Source organism: Onthophagus taurus, chromosome 5 (assembly GCF_036711975.1).
Source record: "Onthophagus taurus isolate NC chromosome 5, IU_Otau_3.0, whole genome shotgun sequence".
Lineage (NCBI taxonomy): Eukaryota > Metazoa > Arthropoda > Insecta > Coleoptera > Scarabaeidae > Onthophagus > Onthophagus taurus.
In genome coordinates this window covers 4,299,273-4,317,369 of record NC_091970.1, presented here as the reverse complement: position 1 = coordinate 4,317,369, position 18,097 = coordinate 4,299,273, and the positions used below count along the sequence as shown (strand labels likewise).

General features: G+C 31.8%; 5 protein-coding genes and 1 long non-coding RNA gene across 10 annotated transcripts; 3 read left to right on the top strand and 3 right to left on the bottom strand.

The window, feature by feature from the left end:
• Positions 1–51: 51 nt before the first annotated feature.
• LOC111426480 (mitogen-activated protein kinase kinase kinase 7-like) lies at positions 52–4,743 on the bottom strand. 2 transcript variants are annotated; one of them, XM_023061008.2, is made up of 5 exons: positions 4,568–4,742; positions 3,558–4,511; positions 3,441–3,507; positions 655–851; positions 52–598 (listed from the first exon to the last, which is right to left on the bottom strand). In XM_023061008.2, exons 1-5 carry the CDS (start codon positions 4,643–4,645, stop codon positions 386–388), a joined length of 1,509 nt encoding a protein of 502 aa, XP_022916776.2. In that variant the 5' UTR covers positions 4,646–4,742; the 3' UTR covers positions 52–385. The 2 variants fall into 2 exon arrangements, with proteins under 2 accessions (XP_022916776.2, XP_022916777.2); XM_023061009.2 differs by having other exon boundaries at positions 505–598; positions 660–851; positions 4,568–4,743.
• On the top strand, positions 1,295–1,935 carry LOC139429718 (uncharacterized). The gene is made up of 2 exons (XR_011640267.1): positions 1,295–1,524; positions 1,577–1,935. It is a non-coding gene; the product is annotated as an uncharacterized lncRNA (long non-coding RNA).
• On the top strand, positions 4,728–6,354 carry LOC111426751 (ankyrin-1-like). Its single transcript, XM_023061426.2, has 3 exons — positions 4,728–4,839; positions 5,064–5,165; positions 5,316–6,354. The coding sequence occupies exons 2-3, from the start codon at positions 5,102–5,104 to the stop codon at positions 6,236–6,238; spliced, it is 987 nt and encodes a 328-aa protein (XP_022917194.2). The 5' UTR covers positions 4,728–4,839; positions 5,064–5,101; the 3' UTR covers positions 6,239–6,354.
• An 18-nt stretch (positions 6,355–6,372) lies between these two features.
• Positions 6,373–8,134, bottom strand: LOC111426388 (uncharacterized). The gene is made up of 4 exons (XM_023060887.2): positions 7,789–8,134; positions 7,669–7,737; positions 7,318–7,609; positions 6,373–6,864 (listed from the first exon to the last, which is right to left on the bottom strand). Exons 1-4 carry the CDS (start codon positions 8,132–8,134, stop codon positions 6,432–6,434), a joined length of 1,140 nt encoding a protein of 379 aa, XP_022916655.1. The 3' UTR covers positions 6,373–6,431.
• LOC111426385 (serine/threonine-protein kinase RIO3) lies at positions 8,126–17,669 on the bottom strand. 3 transcript variants are annotated; one of them, XM_023060885.2, is made up of 4 exons: positions 17,546–17,669; positions 9,541–9,852; positions 9,223–9,484; positions 8,126–9,163 (listed from the first exon to the last, which is right to left on the bottom strand). In XM_023060885.2, exons 2-4 carry the CDS (start codon positions 9,812–9,814, stop codon positions 8,197–8,199), a joined length of 1,503 nt encoding a protein of 500 aa, XP_022916653.1. In that variant the 5' UTR covers positions 9,815–9,852; positions 17,546–17,669; the 3' UTR covers positions 8,126–8,196. The 3 variants fall into 3 exon arrangements, with proteins under 3 accessions (XP_022916653.1, XP_022916652.1, XP_071051820.1); XM_023060884.2 differs by lacking the exon at positions 17,546–17,669 and adding an exon at positions 9,963–10,061; XM_071195719.1 differs by lacking the exon at positions 17,546–17,669 and adding an exon at positions 9,963–9,996 and having other exon boundaries at positions 9,541–9,875.
• Positions 10,445–17,408, top strand: LOC111426383 (WD repeat domain 81). 2 transcript variants are annotated; one of them, XM_023060880.2, is made up of 11 exons: positions 10,445–10,656; positions 10,707–11,696; positions 11,747–12,190; positions 12,245–12,429; positions 12,485–13,054; positions 13,259–15,078; positions 15,232–15,486; positions 15,536–15,727; positions 15,785–16,621; positions 16,676–16,932; positions 16,977–17,408. In XM_023060880.2, exons 1-11 carry the CDS (start codon positions 10,556–10,558, stop codon positions 17,224–17,226), a joined length of 5,901 nt encoding a protein of 1,966 aa, XP_022916648.1. In that variant the 5' UTR covers positions 10,445–10,555; the 3' UTR covers positions 17,227–17,408. The 2 variants fall into 2 exon arrangements, with proteins under 2 accessions (XP_022916648.1, XP_022916649.1); XM_023060881.2 differs by having other exon boundaries at positions 10,446–10,656; positions 16,995–17,408.
• Positions 17,670–18,097: the final 428 nt, after the last annotated feature.

Here is an 18,097-nt window from a genome sequence, read left to right as displayed (position 1 = left end):
TTTAAAAAAGTGTTTTGGGTTGCGTTTTTATTTATAACTAAAACAACTTAATAATTAAAATTCATTTTTATTAATTGTAACATTCTTATATTTACTAAAATTATAATAATCAATTATAATTCACTCTTAACCTAAATAAATTTACAAAATTACATGGTAAAAATCCAATAAACATTGTTATTAAATCTTGCAATTATCTATAAATAATTAGATAAATAAATACGACCTTAAAAAACAGTCTGAATCGAGTATAAATACAAAAAAAAATTGTTTGGAACTTTTTAAGGTTATGTCTACGACTAATTTTAGGTTATGTTTACGATTACGTTTATGTACAATTCAAAAACAATTCAATTACATCTCATTACATACAAATTAAAAAGCACTATCGATTATCCGTACTATTTACTATAACCCAATCGTCCGGAACTTGATTTGGCTGTGATTGTTTAACACCTTCAAGGTATTTTTTCGTTTCTAACCAGGATTGTTTATCTTTTAAAAGGCGTTCTTTCGTCTCTCTTAATTGTTGCTCCTCCGTTTTTTGAGCAAGTAATTGTTGTCGTTTTGCCGATAATAAAGCCGTTTCAGTTTGTACCTAACAACAAAGATTTAAGTAAAAATGTAATTTGTAACAAAAAATAATTTACGTACCTTACATAATTCCTCTGCTAATTGTAAATGCCTTTCGTAAAGTGCAATAGACATAGGATCGTTATTGTCAGGTGTAGCCGGCCTTAAGTGTGGGTCTAAAAGCTGCATCACAATGTCCGGGTCTAAATTATCAACGTTTGAGACAGTTTGGGTTACGTTTGAACTCTGCATACCAGATTGAACTGAATTTGATGCACCTAAAAGTAATTTTAAGAAATACATTGAGAAAATCGGTTGTAAACAAGGAACTACTTCGTGAAGTGTTGGGTGGCCTAAGTGAGTCACCGAAAGAACGACGGAGGGTTTCATGGAACGATTACGTTTCTTAGAAATTGAGAATATCAATTTGAGTCATCTAATTAAAATTTGTATTCCTTTTAATTCATCAAATTGTTATAAATCAAAATAAGATTTTTTTAGGTTAGTATTTTGAAGTTGTAATTATTTGTCGATAGATGTCATTCATGATGTTTTTTTTAAATATAATAAATTTTATTTTTTTGTTCAATTAATTAAATAAAAAATAATTTAATGATTATGTAAAATAATAATTAATTATTATTTATATTTTTTTTATTTTAATGTAAAAGGTAATGTTAAAATTGTGATCTATTTTATCAACATTATTGACAATTAAATGTCAAATAAAAAATTATGAATTTAAAGTTATTTTTAGGTATAAATAATGATTAATGAAGAAAAATCGATGTTTTACAACTATTTTTCAAGTGATAAATATAACTTTACGTCGACGTTTTGGAGGCAAACACAGGAAGATACCCGTTCTGAGTATTTCGCCTTATAACCTCCAGTTGCCCTACATTGAAAATAGACCGTTTTACTCTTAAGGAATGAATCATCAATGAAAATGTATAAATTTATTGATAATCTATAAATCCATTGAAAGTTTATTTTTTTTTAGTCATAAATTGGGTTTGAACGAAGAAATTGGAAGTGAAACCGAGGCTTCGATGAAAACACGGTTTAAAATTAAAGAAATTGTTAGTTACCTTTATTTGTTCTTACTTCGTTAAAAATTATCCAACTTCTATGGGACTCGTGAGTCGTAAAAACCGTGGGGCAATCACACATCTTATTATTTATGGTCAAACGATTTACACGACGCAAATTTTTGTTACAATAACCGAATCGACGTGTTAGTATCGTGAACATGAAGAAATTCAACGAAATTCATTCGTTGTGTGTAGTAGAAGCACATGCGCGCAGGAACACAAATTGTAACAGACAAAAATAGATGAATACATTGTGGTTTTACATTTTTTTAGCCGAAATTAACGCCTATGTGGGAAAAATCCTTTAAAATAAGCCCTTAATTCGAATTTAAAACCGAATTAATTATTAATTTGAGTTTTTAATTTATTTTTAAGGATTTTTTTTATATTATTTAAATACTAATAAGCATGATTTATTTTTTTTTGTTGAGAAAATTTCACAAAAATAAGGAAATTATTTATTAAAAAAAGTGCGCACCAACCCAATTTATTTAACCACCGCAAACAAACGCTTGGTGGTCCATTTCTAAAAATGCAAACGTGATTCACGTGCTCTATAAACAGAGTGCCGTAGTCGTCATGCGTCCCAGTCCAGGAGACGAATGTCTACCGTGGTCTACAATGAAATATGGCTAACGTTCCCATTAAGTTAATCCCACACGATTGCAACCAAAGAAAAATCTTTTTCTTCCTTTGCAGATTTAACCTTATTAAAAGTTTACTCAAAATTTGTCAAATTAATCAAATTCCTATTGAATTAGTCACAGTGCGAGTCGGATTCATGCCACAACAGGAGGCAATGCTCCACGCATTTTTGACGCTATATATAAATAAGAAGGAGAAACGGAGCAATTTTAAACAAGATCCAGATCCTAATCACAAATTAAAACAACCAACTCACGTTTTAATCAATTTTTATCTTCTTTCTTCTCCCCCAAACATAAACAATTCAATTTCAACTTGTTTCAAATTGTTTATGACGATTTTTGAATCGATTGAACCGGTTCTAATTAGCGCCTATTGCAAATATAAATTTATTTATATTTTTTTTAATTAAAAGACCTGTAGCTTCGATTAGATCATGCGCTGTGGAAGATGGCACACGAATTACGGTCCCGTGACAATTTGTCACGACTTAGTCACACCGGGGATCGTTTTAGAAAAACTAAATTGAGACTAAATGTCGTCTCGACTCTATTGTACCCAATAAAAATAATCCTACTTATAATTTAATCGAGGAAAACCATTTTAATTTATAAAATAGACTAGAAATTATTGATTAAAACGTATTTCCGGCGCATCCACCAAATATTACTTTTAAAAATTAAAAAAAAAAATCAATTACGCAACCCAAATTGCAGGGACGTTAAGTTGGTGGCCTACTCATTTTAATTATTCAATTCTTTTTATTTAGTCGCATTTAAAAAAATTTGTTGAATAGAAACTCATTAATTGCGAATTCTATGACATTTTAAAAGTTTTTTATGGAAAAATTTAAAGAAATCTAATAATAATTATTAAACATAAATAAATTAATAAATCAGGTGGCGCCATCTCTCGACGCATTTTGATTTATTCTTCTGTGAGAAGTGAGGTTAAATTTTCGATATTAACTTTAATTAAATTTTATAATTTGCAGACACCATTCAATATTTAACTAAGAATTAACACGGATTGAGAGAATCGTAATAATAACAATGAATTAGGAATAATTCTATATATATATATATATATCTTTAAGATTGGCTATGTCTCTTATTCCAATTAACTTACCGTTTCTAAGCACATCAAACCCTGGCATCGTCTTCATAAGACATTCATCACCATCGCCCCAATCATTCTAAACAAATAAAATTAAGAAAAAATATTTTTAACGTCACTTTTTCTTACCTGGTCAACGTCAACTTTAAGCGGCTGAAACATGCTCTCATTTGGTTGAGGTAAAGATGGAGTTCTAATTTCCGAATTATTCCCGTTCATAAAAGGATCGATTTCTTCATAAATATTCTCATCATCTTCGTTTTCGTAATAATCTTCGTAATCCTCATCGTATAAATACTCATATTCGGAAACCACAGGTTCTAAATCTTTGGGGACATACTTCATAAGGGCTTCCATGATTTGAACAATTTGAGTCATTGTTGGTCGCTTCTCTGGTACGGGGCCCCAGCATTGCACGATGAGTTTTGCGATAATTTCGGGACAATTTTTGAGTGTTGGTGGGCGTTTCCCTTGGTATACTGACCACAAAACGGATAAAGTGTGGGCTTTTCTGTTAAATGGGATTCTTCTGGATAAAACTTCCCAAAAAATTATGCTCCAACTATAAACGTCACACTTTTCTATGTAATTTGAAGTGCTGAATACTTCCGGGGCCATCCAAGCTGCTGATCCTTTGTTATTCGTCATGTAAGTTCGCTTATCAGCAACGGTTCCAAAATCACAAATTTTTAAATGTAGACGATTCTTAAATAACAATAGATTTGGTGGTTTTAAATCACGGTGTATTAAAGGAGTTGGTTTCATTAAATGTAAATACTCGACACCTTTAGCACATTGATAAACCCAAGACATTGCGTGTCCTAAGTTGTAGTGACATTTCGAGCCATGTAGGAGTTTGTATAAAGATCCACCATCGGCGTACTCCAAAACAAGAATTTTCTTGTCGATACAAGCCCCATAAAGCTTAACAATATTTTCGTGGCTAGTTCTTGATAATTGGCGAATTTCAATGCTAAATCCATCCTCTTTGTCATCGAGTCCTTGAGATACCCGTTTCATAGCGACGTAAATACCCCTCCATTTACCTTTGAATACTTGCCCGAAACTTCCTTCACCGATAATCTAACGAAATCGAAGGGAAAAGTAGCAAATTTGAAACGCATCACATTAAAACTTACTGAAATCTCCTCAATGTCGTCATACTTGATTTTTTCACAAACCGTTCCGTTTTCGGGTGAAACGTCTGGTGGAGCCATCGAAAATCACTTTATCACATCACATAATTAAGAGATATTATTATTTTTATTTGAGAAAACGGTTGTGGTTAGGTTTTGACAGATTCGACAGCTGACAGAAAAATTTGTGTTAGCTAATTTTTATTTTAGATGGCGACACATATTATATTAATAATAAATACTTATTGATTTAATTAATAAATAAGGGATGTTAAGTAAGTAGAGTAAATAATAAATTAATTACTATAATTGATTTTAACAATAATAAAAATAATAAAATAAATTTTATGTGAAACTTTTAGCGCCATCTATTGGTTTTGCTTAAAACTTTTTTAAAGTAAGGAATATTATTATTAACAATAATAATTACTTATTGATTTATTTAATTGTTTTTGCGACTCATAGAGAATCGAAATAATTAAAAATTATTTTGTTACAGTTTTGACAGCTGTCGAATGCGAGTGAAGTTGTCACCTTATGGCTGTTAGTAAAGATATTCAAAAATTAGGAAAATTGGGGAGTGGCGCACCGAAAGAAACTGGTAAATAATAAATTAATTATTAAAATTCATTTCAATAATTATAATAATAAAAAAGTAAATTTAATGCGAAACACATAGCGCCATCTAATGGATTTATTAATAACCGATGATAATTAATGTTATAATTTAAATTTTTTAATTTTTTTAAAGTAAAACAATATGAAGAGAAACTCTTAGTAGCAACTAATCACGGGCATGTTCCGGATATAGTACATTTATTAGAGTTGGGTGTTAACCCAAATTGTTGCGGTGGTGATGATAAAGTGATGCCTTTACACGTTGTAGCCGCTCGAGGTGATATGGTTATTTTTGATGTATTATACAAAACGAATAAACTCGATTTGAACGTTGTGTCGAGTCGGGGAACTCCAGCCCTAATTATTGGAATAACTAGTATGCACGATGTGTTTGTGAAAACGATGGCAGAAAAAGGGGCTAACGTTAACATAACGGATAGATTTTTAAGAACACCCCTACATCACTCCGTTTTTACTTTACAAATAAAGATGATAAAGATTTTATTAGATCATAATTGTAATCGAAATCCCGTTGACGTTTTTTATGGGACCCCTTTATCGATAGCGGCAATAGATGTGGCTTGCTTCAAGATGGTGAAAACTTTGGTTGAAGGCGGTGTTGCCGTTAATTTTTATCGAGGAACTCAACTTTTACCATTAATTTTAGAACTAACCTTACATTGTACCGATCAAAATCGATTAGATATTTGCGAATATTTGATGAAAAACGGCATCGAGATGAACTCGATTGATCCAAGAACCGGGAGAAACGCGTTACATTTCGTTGCGATAAGCAATAACGTGGCGATGGCCAAATTATTATTAAAGTACGGGACGATGGCCACAGCGAAAGATTTAAAATTTTTATATCCTTACGAAGTTGCCCTTCAGCATAAAAACGATCAGGTGGCCTGCATTTTAGAGGCAGCCCATACCGAACGTCACAATTCATTTGGTTTAGCACAGAAAGATCAAACTGCTTTAACTACATTGGTTCAATATTTTGAAGAACAAGACAAAAAAGAAGATATTTATAAAAAAGGAGGGTTCAAATAATTAAAAACGTTTTTTTAAATTATTTATTTTTGTATATGATGTTACATTTTTTATGTTTAAACATCACACTGACTGACTGATTCGATTTAAAATAATTAAACAATCAGAAAAATACATTCAATTTTTTTTCTTAATTTTACGATTATGGTGTTTATAGACATTAAAATTTTTTTTTGGCAAACATCGAGGATATTTATAATACGGCCCTGTGATAAACGGGTACGTTGGGTTCACGTTGATTATTTAAAAGTTGAGCCAAGGTGTAATAATCGTTAACGGAGGGTCCATTTAAATATCTTAACTCCTTAGTCGGGTCGTTCTTCCTTTTCGCGATTTTAAACCGCTTCGGCTTCGACTCGAAAACGTCGGGATATTTTCCGTAAATTTGAGTCGGCTTTTCGTAATAATATTTCGAGTTTTTGTTGCTGTGGGATACATGGGGATAAACTGGCCCATCCAACCAAGTTTCCTCATCATCGGAGATCCCATTAAAATAATTCTGATTTAAATAATTGTTTAAATCGTTATCGAAAGAGGGATTTCTTTGTCTCTCTTTGTCCAGGAGGCTCAAAACCGTTAAAATCTCTTCGGGGTTTAACTCAGTGTCGCGTTTAACTCTCTCATATCTAAAAAAATAAATTAATTGATTTTTTAAATTTACATAATGAAATTCGAAGATTTTTTTTGCATAAATAAATATTAATCGAAAAATTAATGGGAAATGTCAATTAATGACGTTTTAATTGACGATTTTTAAACGTCAAATTTGACAGTAATGGAAATGAATAATAAATGTATTAGAAATGTGTACTTAATGCGGTAATAAAATAAAAATTGTAACTAAACACTTAAAAATTAAAACAAAAAAACTATTTTGAAAGCTAAAATAAATTTTTTTGTGTCTTAAAAAATCGATGTTTGGAGGTCGTGTTTCGCGTGGGACGTAGCAACAAGTTTCCGCGTGGTTTTATCGATTTTCCACCTCCCCAAAACCCACCCCGTTGTTTCAATTAATTACGTTTTGTCCGATTTTGGTAACGAAATCAATTTTTAACTTACAATTTGATTAACAATCTTACTTGAGTTTATTTTTCGGTGCCTCCCTCCGTTTTCTCTTCTTCTGATCGTCAACGTAGTATCGATAAGGATTCATCGAGGTGGGTTCCCCATAAATCTCCGATTTTAAAATTGCGTTGCGGAGCGCCTCGTCCAATTTAACCTGATTTTCGGCGTGTTTATACGCTTTTTCGTAATCGGTGAGGGCTTTTTCGTCGGAGTAATCATTCGACCCGATGTAAGTTAGCCCCCCTAAGTTGGGGTAAACTTCGTTAGCCCCCCAATTTGGTACAAGTTGCTCATTTCTTGTCGTATCTAAACAATCCCCTTTTATTTAAAACAAAAAACAATATTGCTACAATTTTTATTTTTACCTCTTTTTATAGCTGTTGGTTTCTTGTAGAAAACGCCGGGTTGGGGTTGGGAATCATGGGCTCTTTTAACTATAACACAAAAAATAAAAATCAAATTTAATTAAATAAAAAAAAAATAACCTTTAAAATTCCTTATGTCATTATCTTTGACTTCTTCGACGATAGATGTCGGTAAAGAAACATTTAAAACAATGAGGCAACTTAAAATAATTGTAGTTTGCAAGAATTTAATCATTTTTATTCGGTGCCTGGGGATCAACTGAGTTCGTGGACGTCGGGGCGGCTTTAAAGCTCGCCTGGGTATCTTGACGACGACGCGGAATCCGTGGAAGAGGATAAAAGTAAGGCGTAGAAGGAGCTGGGTGATGTGGGCGTATTTATCTTTGTCGTCATTGCGCAAAAGAGGCGGAGGAGCCGGGAATAAAAAAATAATCTCATCAGAATAAAAACGACACCCTTTTTGCATCTTATTAACACTTTTATTTAACGATTGACGTATTTGAATTTCAATTTAAATTTACAAATTATTTAAACACCAACCAGTTTAGCTTTAGATCTAGCCCAAAGCTCCTCGAATTTATGATCATCATGATTTTTGGGATGATGTTTCTCCTTAAAAGTCATCGTTAACAATTCCAACCCAATTTTATCATTGTATTCTTCATTGGTGATGTATTTAAATAATTCCTCTTTCGTCATTGTACCAGCTATATGTTTCTTGTCAAAAAAATCAATGATATTTTTGCAATCCCTTTTTAAATACTCAAAAGCATTAATATGGGCGATATCAACGGCTTGACTCACATCGATGAAGTAGCATTTTTGATTATGCCATAAAATGTTGTACTCGGATAAATCGGCGTGGACTAAACGCGCCTTTGTATACATCTTTTTCATGGTTTTGATGATTTGTTCGTAAGCTGAGAAGTATTCGCGGGTGGATAAATTACTTTGATTTAATTTTTTCGCTGGTTTTCCTTTATTACCGATAAAACTCATCACTAACACGTTGTTTTTCAACATAATTGGCTCTGGACATGAAATATACTTTCCCAAGCGTACCAAATTATCGCGCTCCTTTTCCGCCCACAAACAAATTATATTAAATTTATTCATCTTTGAATTATAACGATCCTTATAACGATAATCACCCGCTATGTACTTTTCTTGTTGCCTAAAATCGTGCCCATCGATTTTGTATAATTTTAAAATACAATCGAAGTTTGGGCGCTCATTAATATAATAATACGCTTTATCGGGAGTTTTTTCCCCAAAATAAATCAATGATTCTTTTCCTTCACCGACTCGTCCATTAATTGCATTAAGACAAGGGTTAATTCCTTTGAATAAACTATGAATCGTATCATTCGTACTTTGATCAACTCCGATTAATCCAATTTTACGAATTTTATCTAATTTGCGATCCTTTGTATCGTCTTTATCTTTACGTCGCATATTTTCGCGATGTATCTCATGTTGGGAGTGAAGTTTTAACCTAAAAAAAAAAAAATTCTTCTTATAAGATAGGCAACCAATTTAACACAAACTAATTACCCATTTAAAACGCTATTTGATATCTCCATATGAGAAGCTGCTCCATCTCCTGTTTGGACATTTGGGGGTAAACTCATCAATCTCTTCATATTCCTTTGTCCGTTTAAGCTAACATCGTGTTTTGTCACAACCGTTCCATCTTTATTAAATAAATACCCGCACGGTGGTACGGAATTAAACGTTCTATCAACAGCTTCGAATCTGTCCCAATCAACGTTATCTCCGGGATCAAACTCATCATAATCTTCTTCTCCGTACCCATCTAAACAAAAAATTAATTACTTAATAAAAAAAAATAACAGTTATTTTAATGTTTACCATAATTTTCATATTTCTTATATTTTTCATAAGAAATATTCAACTTTGAGGTCCCATTTTGTAACCTCTCCAATCTTTTTAAACTCTCATTGTACTCCCTGTCGATTTGACCTTGTAATTCCCTAGCGATGGCCTCATCGTTTGATATAAAAGCTTTGCTTAAATGTTCAGAACCATCGGATGCGTTGATTTCTTTCTCAAGTTCCCTCGCAATACTCTCGTCCGTCACATCTTCGTTGTTGATTATTACGAAATCTTCTTCGTGATTACTCATTGTTTATTTATAATAAATTACTTTACACTTTACAATAACTGTAACAAACGTCAAAAACAACCTAATATAGGTTAGATAACGGAATTTAAGATTTGAGACCGCTTTGTAAAGAAAGCACTTATTTAATACGAGTGTAAAGGGGACGTACCTAATTTATATATGTAATGAATCAATGACGAATAAAATATTGTGCAATTTAATGAAACGTTGTGGAAAATGACGAAAAATGATTTGTATTTGTCAATAAAAAAATTGATTGATAGATGGCGCTATAAATAAAATTTTCTTTTTAATAATTTGAGACAATTATTATCAATTTTTTTATAATTAATCTATTTATTATTTCCATTTAATTCTTCTTATTTGATTAATTAAGTTATTAAATTACTCATTAATTAATAAAAGGAAGTATAGTTATATTGAATTTGAATTGCATTCATCATAATCATCCGTAAGATGGCGCTCATTTTCTTTTATGTAATTCATAAAATAAACGTATTACAAATTAATTATTATTTAATTTAATATAGTAGTTAATTAAAATTGAAAAAAAGGCAAATGAATGAAATAAAAATAAACATTTATTTTTTGACAAAATTAAAATTGACATATGATGATATGTCAAATATTTTAGGTTATGTTATACGTAATCATAACAATGTTTACAATTAACAATCATCGAATATTTAATTTAATTAATAATTAAAACATTGTGATTTTTTATTACTTATTAATCGAATTATGGAGAATATTTTCGAAGAAGTGGGTATACCAAAGAAGTACCTGAAATCCACCTCGAGAGAAGATAGGTTTATAGGTTTAGTCCACCGTAGTTGGTTAAAGTAATTTTTTTTTTATAATTTAATTAAAAATTAATCCAAATTTTTTCAAGGTCGTTAGTGAAACATTCCCGGTTAACGGATTTTACGGAAAAATCAAAATTTGATGCTTGGCCAAGTTCGGATGAAGATTTAGGACAATCATGGATGAAAATTTTTATTGGCGTCTATAAAAAACATGAAGTTAAAGTGATGCCTTTGCCGAGAGTACGAAATCATAATGTCAAAGATGAACCACCTTTGTTATTTGCACAGTTAATCCAATACGTTGCCCAAACAAACTACAAAAATTTATGGAAAGAATCGTATAAAAAATACAATTTATATAACGAAAACAACAGAGAATCGCAAATAACCTTAACGGATTATAACGATGTTTTAAGAGAAATTTTAATAAGAACTTATGGGTGTAAAATAATTAATATTTGCGTTCCAAATGAAATCAGTGAGAATTCAAAAACATTCCATGTGCATTCGAATGTTTTACCGGCCGTTTGTGGAGTTGAAACATTAAATGCAATCTTTTTATTGCACATTCCGTTTATCGAGCACAATTTAAACGATTGTGTTACTTTTAGCCCTGCAATTCTAGAAAAGTGCTACACAAAACCTTTATTTATAATATACCAATTATTAAATTGTTTAAAATCATTACACGATCGGAGTTTGACAATCGGTGATATTACTTTAAGCGATATTTATTTAAACGATGATTTATGGTTGATGATTTTTCCACAATTAAAATCGAACTTGTACGTACAAGATCCGCCTATAAAAGATTTTAAAAAATCGCAGAACTCTTCGTACGATTGCTCAAAACACGGCCATGTTTTCGAGAACTTTAAATGTATTTATTGCGGTATTAAAACTTACGATAAAGTACAAGTTAGTAATGAGAGTTTGGAGAAGTTGTGTCAGTTGTGGATTGAAGGGCAAATTTCTAATTTCACTTATTTAACGGCGTTGAATAATTTATCGGGCAGGAAATACGGTGATCCGAATTGCCACCATGTTTTTCCGTGGGTTTCGGATTTTTCATCGAGGTAATTAAATTAACTTATTAATGAAAATTTAATTTCCTGATTAATTTTAGGTGTGGAAAAAATTGGAGGGATTTGAAGAAATCGAAGTATCGCTTAAATAAAGGTGACCGTCAATTAGATTTAATGTATGAGTGCTCATCAAAGGAGACCCCCCATCACGTTTCTGATGTTCTTTCATCGATAACTTATTACGTTTACATGTCAAGGAGGACCCCAAAATCAGTTCTTTGTAAATACGTCCGAACAAATTGGGTCCCAGCCGAATACCCCAGTTCAATTCAACGCTTACAAGAGTGGACCCCCGATGAATGCATCCCAGAGTTTTTTAATGACCCCTCTGTTTTTCGAAGCATTCACGATGATCTCGATGACCTTGAAGTGCCACTTTGGTGCTCTGGCCCTGAGGATTTCGTCGAGAAGCATCGGGAAAATTTGGAAGGGGGACATGTTTCTGAAAGATTACATCATTGGATTGATCTTACGTTTGGATATAAGTTAGTTTGATCCAAAAGTGATTTGTTTGTGTTAATTAAAAACATATTTTTTAGGTTGTCAGGCCAGGCTGCAATAAAAGCCAAAAATGTTTGTTTACAATTAGTTGATGATCACTCAAATTTAACGAGTTCGGGAATAGTCCAACTCTTTACACAACCACATCCCCCAAAAACAATAAATAATTTATTTTGGGGAAAAATCCCGCCGAAAATTTACATCAAAAAATCACATAAATACAGTAAGATAACCTGAAATTTTTTTAAAACCACTTTATAACTTATTTATTTATTAAGAAAGCCGCGATCACAGCTTATCATCAATAACAGTGGAAACTGAGAAAAGTGAAGATGAATTAGAAGACGATCTTTGCGATTCAAACGTTTGTAATTGGTCTCCGTTGGGGTTCACAAAGATTTTATCCCGAAGCCGCTCCTCTCTAAACGAAGAACAAAAAGAGAATAAAATGTCGCGGAGTCCAAGTGGGCAAAGAAGCGCTAGTTTAGGTCCGAAAAATCCCACCTTTATGTCGCACGTTACCCCACAAAAAGCAAAACCCAATCAACTCGCAGTTCCATCATCAACGTTAAACACCGGAATAATTTATTTACCGAAAGAATACAACCCAGCACAATTATTAACCAACTTAGAAAACAAACACGGATTTTATTCAAAAACTTTCCATTCGGAGAAGAGTCGAAAAATAATTTTACCCGAAAACAAAATTGGGCAAGATTTTTTTGGTGATGACACGATTCAAAACGCTTTTACGAATCGGATTTTTACCGAAGCTTTCGAGGGGAAACGTAAAAATTCTAAGAAATCGTATTCATTCCCGATTTATGATCAACCTCAACGAAATAAAGGTAAATAATTCAAATTTAATTTTTATAGAACTGTCATTTAGTCATCATAACCTCAAATTTAATTTTTATAGAACTGTCATTTAGTCAACATAACCTCGAATTTAATTTTTATAGAACTGTCATTTAGTTAACATAACCTCAAATTTAATTTTTATAGAACTGTCACAGTTAAACATAACCACACTTATTAAAATCTTTTTTTAGGCGATTTAATCGAAAATTTCAAAGTAATGTGTAATTATTTGGAAATAATTTCGTCAAGAAGGACCAAAGAATTACAAATTTTGGGTTGTTTAATCATCGAGATCTTCATGAACAAACAAATACGAACATTAAAAAGTACGGATTTAAATCGTCGAGTTACTAATCGTGGATTAAACGAGCGTTTAAAAACTTGCATATCGATTTTAAGGAGTTCGAATGACATCCCGTTTTGTATCCGTTACATCGCCAATTTGTTATTGCAGCCTGATCAAGTGAATTTGAAAGAATTTAAATATCCGGTTGTTACCGATGTTGGGTTACCCCCACCAAGTGCTCATTTACTTTTAGAGCCGCTAAATTCTTCCATTCCATTTACACCGAAATACTTAATTTTATATGGTTTATTAAAAAATATTAAAAATTTCGAAAATGTTTCCCAGGAATTATCAGTTTTGTATCATTTCGATTGCGATGGGTTTTTATGCACGGAATATGAGACGATTGAAAGAACTAAAGTGCTTTTTGAACAAAATATCGGCGAATGCAAAGTAAAAGCGTGCGCTAAAAATATGGAGTTTTTATTAAATAATTTAAACACTTCAACAGAAATTGATTTGATTTATATCTTAGTACCTTACATAAAAACGATGATTGAGTATCCTCCAACTTCCGTTTTGGCGGCTTGGTACTTATTCGATCCGATTTCGCAAGTGTTAGGGCCCCAAAAATCGTCGGAAATATTTTTGGAATCAATGCTAAAGTTGTATGAAAATGAACCAAGCGAAAACACAATTCCTTATAACAGCAAAATCGCTAAATTATATCACCACACTTTTTTGATGCGATTAATCATCCGATTTGGCTTAAAAAGGTTCTTAGATAATTTTGTGACGTCATTGGTTGAAGCTGTTGGAAGATATCGAGATTACGATAAAGTTGATTTTATTTTGCACACACACGAGAAGATAATAAGGAAAACGTCTCATCTAAAAACGATTGATGCCGAGGAGTTGTCCCCAGGAGATGAGTCGAGTGAATCGGAAAAAAATATTTCTATTAAAAAAGAAGTTGAAGTTGTAGTAACGGAACCGGAGGTTTTTGAGTTCGAACAAGAAGGGGAGGAGCCTTTAAAATCGCTTATAGAACATTTAGAATTAAACGTAGCCGAGGAAGTTTATGAAGAAAATTTCGATGATTTAAATAATGCTCAAAAGTTAGCGTCCCCAACGATTCCTATTCCGTCATCATCTCAATTAGGAAACATTTCCTGCGAAATTGGTAGCAAAAAGAGCTTTGAATTCGACGAATCAACTTCGTATTCGGAACCCAGCACGAGCTATGATTCAAATTATTTATTGAAACGTCAAACAACACGGAATGATTTAAAAATATCGGATGCAAGCGCCGATAGCTTAATGTGGTTATCTCATCGTTTGGGGCCCGTTCTTTCCGCGCGATATTTATCGAGGAATTTATTAAAAATGCTCACACTGTGTTATGTTGGAAAAGACAATTTAATGCCGCTAGAAAAGAACGAAAATGGATCATTATTTAATGAAAATTTCGATTTAAACGTGGGAAATTCAAATGTTATCGGAGACCGAAACGCTTCCAAAGTTTTAGATTGTCTGGGAAGAATCGCCGCTTTGTATGGGGAACAATTCATTTTATTGCAATATTTTCCACATATGAGCGAATTAATTGCTTTGTGTAAACGGAAATTAACGCTCAATTTAGAAGGGGGACTTATTTCGTGTTTGTCGTTGTTGAAACACGTTATTCCTTATTTGGCCGATTCAACTTTAATGGAACATTTAGATGTAAGTAAATTATTTATAATTGTTTTGCCGTTTAATAAACGTCAAAATAACGCCATCTATTAGGTATTAAACAAATTACCAAAAGTTAGGTTGTTTAAAAATTTTGAAAAAATTTGTAAATAATAAAAAAGCTAATTAATTAATGTTTGTTAGGATGACATCTTAAAAAGTATTCTCCATCCATGCGTACGTCTCTTAGGATCAACTAAATACGCTTTTCCTAATGGCTCGATTTCACGGAATGTTCTCGCAAGGAAATTTATCGATACTTTGTATATATTATCGTTGAGAATGGGGGCCGATAATACGCGAACTAAACTCGCTGTACCTTCGCTGCAAAGATTTTTCATGATTTTTGAAAAAATTAAAGAGGATGGATATTTTAATACGATAAGAATACGAAATAAGGTAATTAATTATCGATTCGTACCAAAAATATTATTGATTTTCTTTTTAGAATTTTGCTAAAGACAATTTAATTGATACTCTTGAAGAAACTTACATTGAACTTCGAAGGGATGGCTCATTCACCGAGTGGACCGTTAAGCCAGGGGAAATTGTGCAAAAAATTCGAGAAACTGATTCCCCCGATAGTATTTCACCACCTACAGAAACGAATAAATCACAAAATGAAACTACTATTGATCAAGTAAATTAAAAAAAAATCATAACCTAAAAAGAAAAATAACCTAAAAAATTTTTTTAGGCAATGGATGAATTAAAAAGTGTTTTTACGTCCGAGTTAGCACACACTGCCTATATACCATTTTTAAAACAAATCGGTCTCGAATCATTAGAAATCTCATTAAAAAACCACTCAACCGTCCATGCTTTATGTCAAAAATATGTTGAAGATGAAAAAATAACCACCCCAGAAACTAATAATCCCACGATAAAAATCGAAAATCAAGGGCCTACACCAATAAAAGCAAATCAATCGCGAACGAATGTAGCGTTAATTGGAAATCGAATCGATTTACAAACAACATCAGAAGATATCTCCTCATTCCGAAACCCGGATATAATCCAAAATACAAGTCGACATTTACGAGGGAATTGGTTGGCTTATTGGGAACATGAAATTGGACGACACGATAAAGATACAATGTTTAATTTTAAACAAATAAAGCTTCAAAATTTCACGGGGCACACTCATTCGGTAAAATCATTATGCGTTTTAGATAACGAAAACAGCTTTTTAAGTGGTAGTAAGGATAAAGCGGTGAAATTGTGGTCTTTGAGGAGTCAAGGTGATGGCTCTAACATCTGTAACTGCCAATGGACGTACACTTCGCATCGCAAATCAATTTTAGCAATCACTTTCGTCGAGGCTAATCGCTTGATTGCTTCATGTGATGGAACGGTGCATATTTGGGATCCCTTTGTAGGCCAATTAATTGAAGTGTTAGAAAATCCAAGAAGTCCACCTGTTAATACAATTAAAGCCATGCCAGTACCTAGCACGCAAATTTATGCGGCCACAACTGAAGGGATGCTTCGAATTATTGATGTAAGAACTTGTTCGTATACTCACGATTTAAAAGTAAGTTAAAATGCTTGATGATTTAAGTAAAAATTAACGTAAATTAATTTTTAGGTAAATGTAAATCAAGGTAATTTAATAAGATGTATAGCAGTTTCGAAATCGGGATTATGGTTCGCCGCCGGACAATCTTCCGGCCACATAACCGTATTGGATTCAAGAACGGGTCAAATTTTAGCAACGTGGAGAGCCCATGAAAGTGAAGTGCTCCAATTGGTGACGCCGGATGATGAAACGTTAATTTCAAGTAGTTTGGATCAAAACGTTTCCATTTGGAATGTAGCTGATGGGAAATTTAAGTTCTCTATGAAGTAAAAAAATAATAATTAAGTCCAAAACGATTATTGTAATACAGATTATTTTCATTGTGTAGGGGAACCACCGAACCAGTTCACTGCCTTAATCTTTACAATTCCGAGTTGATTTCCGGAACAACTGCGAACCGAATTGGAGTGTATACATCAATCGATGTTGATGCGTCTTTTTCAAGCACCAAATTAAGATCGGATGCTTTTAAAGGGATTTTAACGTCCATGGCGGTTTTACCGTTGAATCGTTTATTACTTCTTGGTGCTGATAATGGAAATATTACTTTAGTTTGTTAATTAATTTTCTTTTTTAATAATAGCCCTAGTCAATTTTCAAATTTAGGATTAGGAGTGAATAAGTATTATTAGATCCCAAAAAAAAATTGAAATAATAAATGAGATTAAATATAAAATGATATTGTTAGGTGTTATGTATATTTGTAGGAAAATCTTTATTATAATATATAAAATTACCCAAGTTCGATTTATTGATTTAAAAAGAATTCTCTATTAAAAGATACATTTAGGAGTAATATCGATTGATGATTCAACGTTGTTGATAATCCTACAAACATATCAAAACGTCTCATCGCAATTAAATTAATTTATATCTTACCTTGGTAAATAAAGCGTTTCATAACCTCCAATAAAAGAAATCTTAACAAATTTAAATTTTTTCAAAAAATTCGATGGTCTCAAATTAAACAGACAAAATGTAAGTACATTGATAATAAATGTCCCTAAAATAAAGAGGGATTGAAATAATTACCTTAAATTTATTAAAACCGTTTTTACCATAACAATTTACTTTTTGATTTTGAGGTTATGTTATTAAAAAAAAAATTTGTAAACGAAGTGAAGTTAGTCACAAAGTTTTATATATTAATATAAAAAAAAATTCGTTTAAAAAGCTTATTTTGTTTGATAAATCAAGAAATAATTAATTAATAAAAATTTAGTGATAAAATCAAAATAAATTTTAGTCATAACTAAGTAAGATTAGTTGCCTATATCTTCATAAATAAAGATTTTATTAAAAATTATTATTTTTAATCAAGTTTATTTAATTAATTACCTAAATTAATCGGATTAAAATAAATTCAAGAATTCCTTTTGTAATAATAAAACTTGTTTTTATCTAATTGCGTCTATAAATAAAAATTCAACA

Coding starts and splice junctions, on each gene's coding strand:
- LOC111426480 (XM_023061008.2), bottom strand. CDS start 4,645: ATGGCTCCACCAGACGTTTCACCCGAAAACGGAACGGTTTGTGAAAAA. Junction 852..3,440: donor GTTTGATGTGCTTAGAAACG/GTAAGTTAATTG, acceptor AATTACTTTTAG/GTGCATCAAATTCAGTTCAA. Junction 599..654: donor TAGCAGAGGAATTATGTAAG/GTACGTAAATTA, acceptor CTTTGTTGTTAG/GTACAAACTGAAACGGCTTT.
- LOC111426751 (XM_023061426.2), top strand. CDS start 5,102: ATGGCTGTTAGTAAAGATATTCAAAAATTAGGAAAATTGGGGAGTGGC. Junction 5,166..5,315: donor TGGCGCACCGAAAGAAACTG/GTAAATAATAAA, acceptor ATTTTTTTAAAG/TAAAACAATATGAAGAGAAA.
- LOC111426388 (XM_023060887.2), bottom strand. CDS start 8,134: ATGCAAAAAGGGTGTCGTTTTTATTCTGATGAGATTATTTTTTTATTC. Junction 7,738..7,788: donor TGACATAAGGAATTTTAAAG/GTTATTTTTTTT, acceptor TTTGTGTTATAG/TTAAAAGAGCCCATGATTCC. Junction 7,610..7,668: donor ACCAACAGCTATAAAAAGAG/GTAAAAATAAAA, acceptor GGGATTGTTTAG/ATACGACAAGAAATGAGCAA.
- LOC111426385 (XM_023060885.2), bottom strand. CDS start 9,814: ATGAGTAATCACGAAGAAGATTTCGTAATAATCAACAACGAAGATGTG. Junction 9,485..9,540: donor TAAGAAATATGAAAATTATG/GTAAACATTAAA, acceptor TTTTTTGTTTAG/ATGGGTACGGAGAAGAAGAT. Junction 9,164..9,222: donor TCAAATAGCGTTTTAAATGG/GTAATTAGTTTG, acceptor TTTTTTTTTTAG/GTTAAAACTTCACTCCCAAC.
- LOC111426383 (XM_023060880.2), top strand. CDS start 10,556: ATGGAGAATATTTTCGAAGAAGTGGGTATACCAAAGAAGTACCTGAAA. Junction 12,430..12,484: donor CAAAAAATCACATAAATACA/GTAAGATAACCT, acceptor TTATTTATTAAG/AAAGCCGCGATCACAGCTTA. Junction 15,487..15,535: donor CGATAAGAATACGAAATAAG/GTAATTAATTAT, acceptor TTTTCTTTTTAG/AATTTTGCTAAAGACAATTT.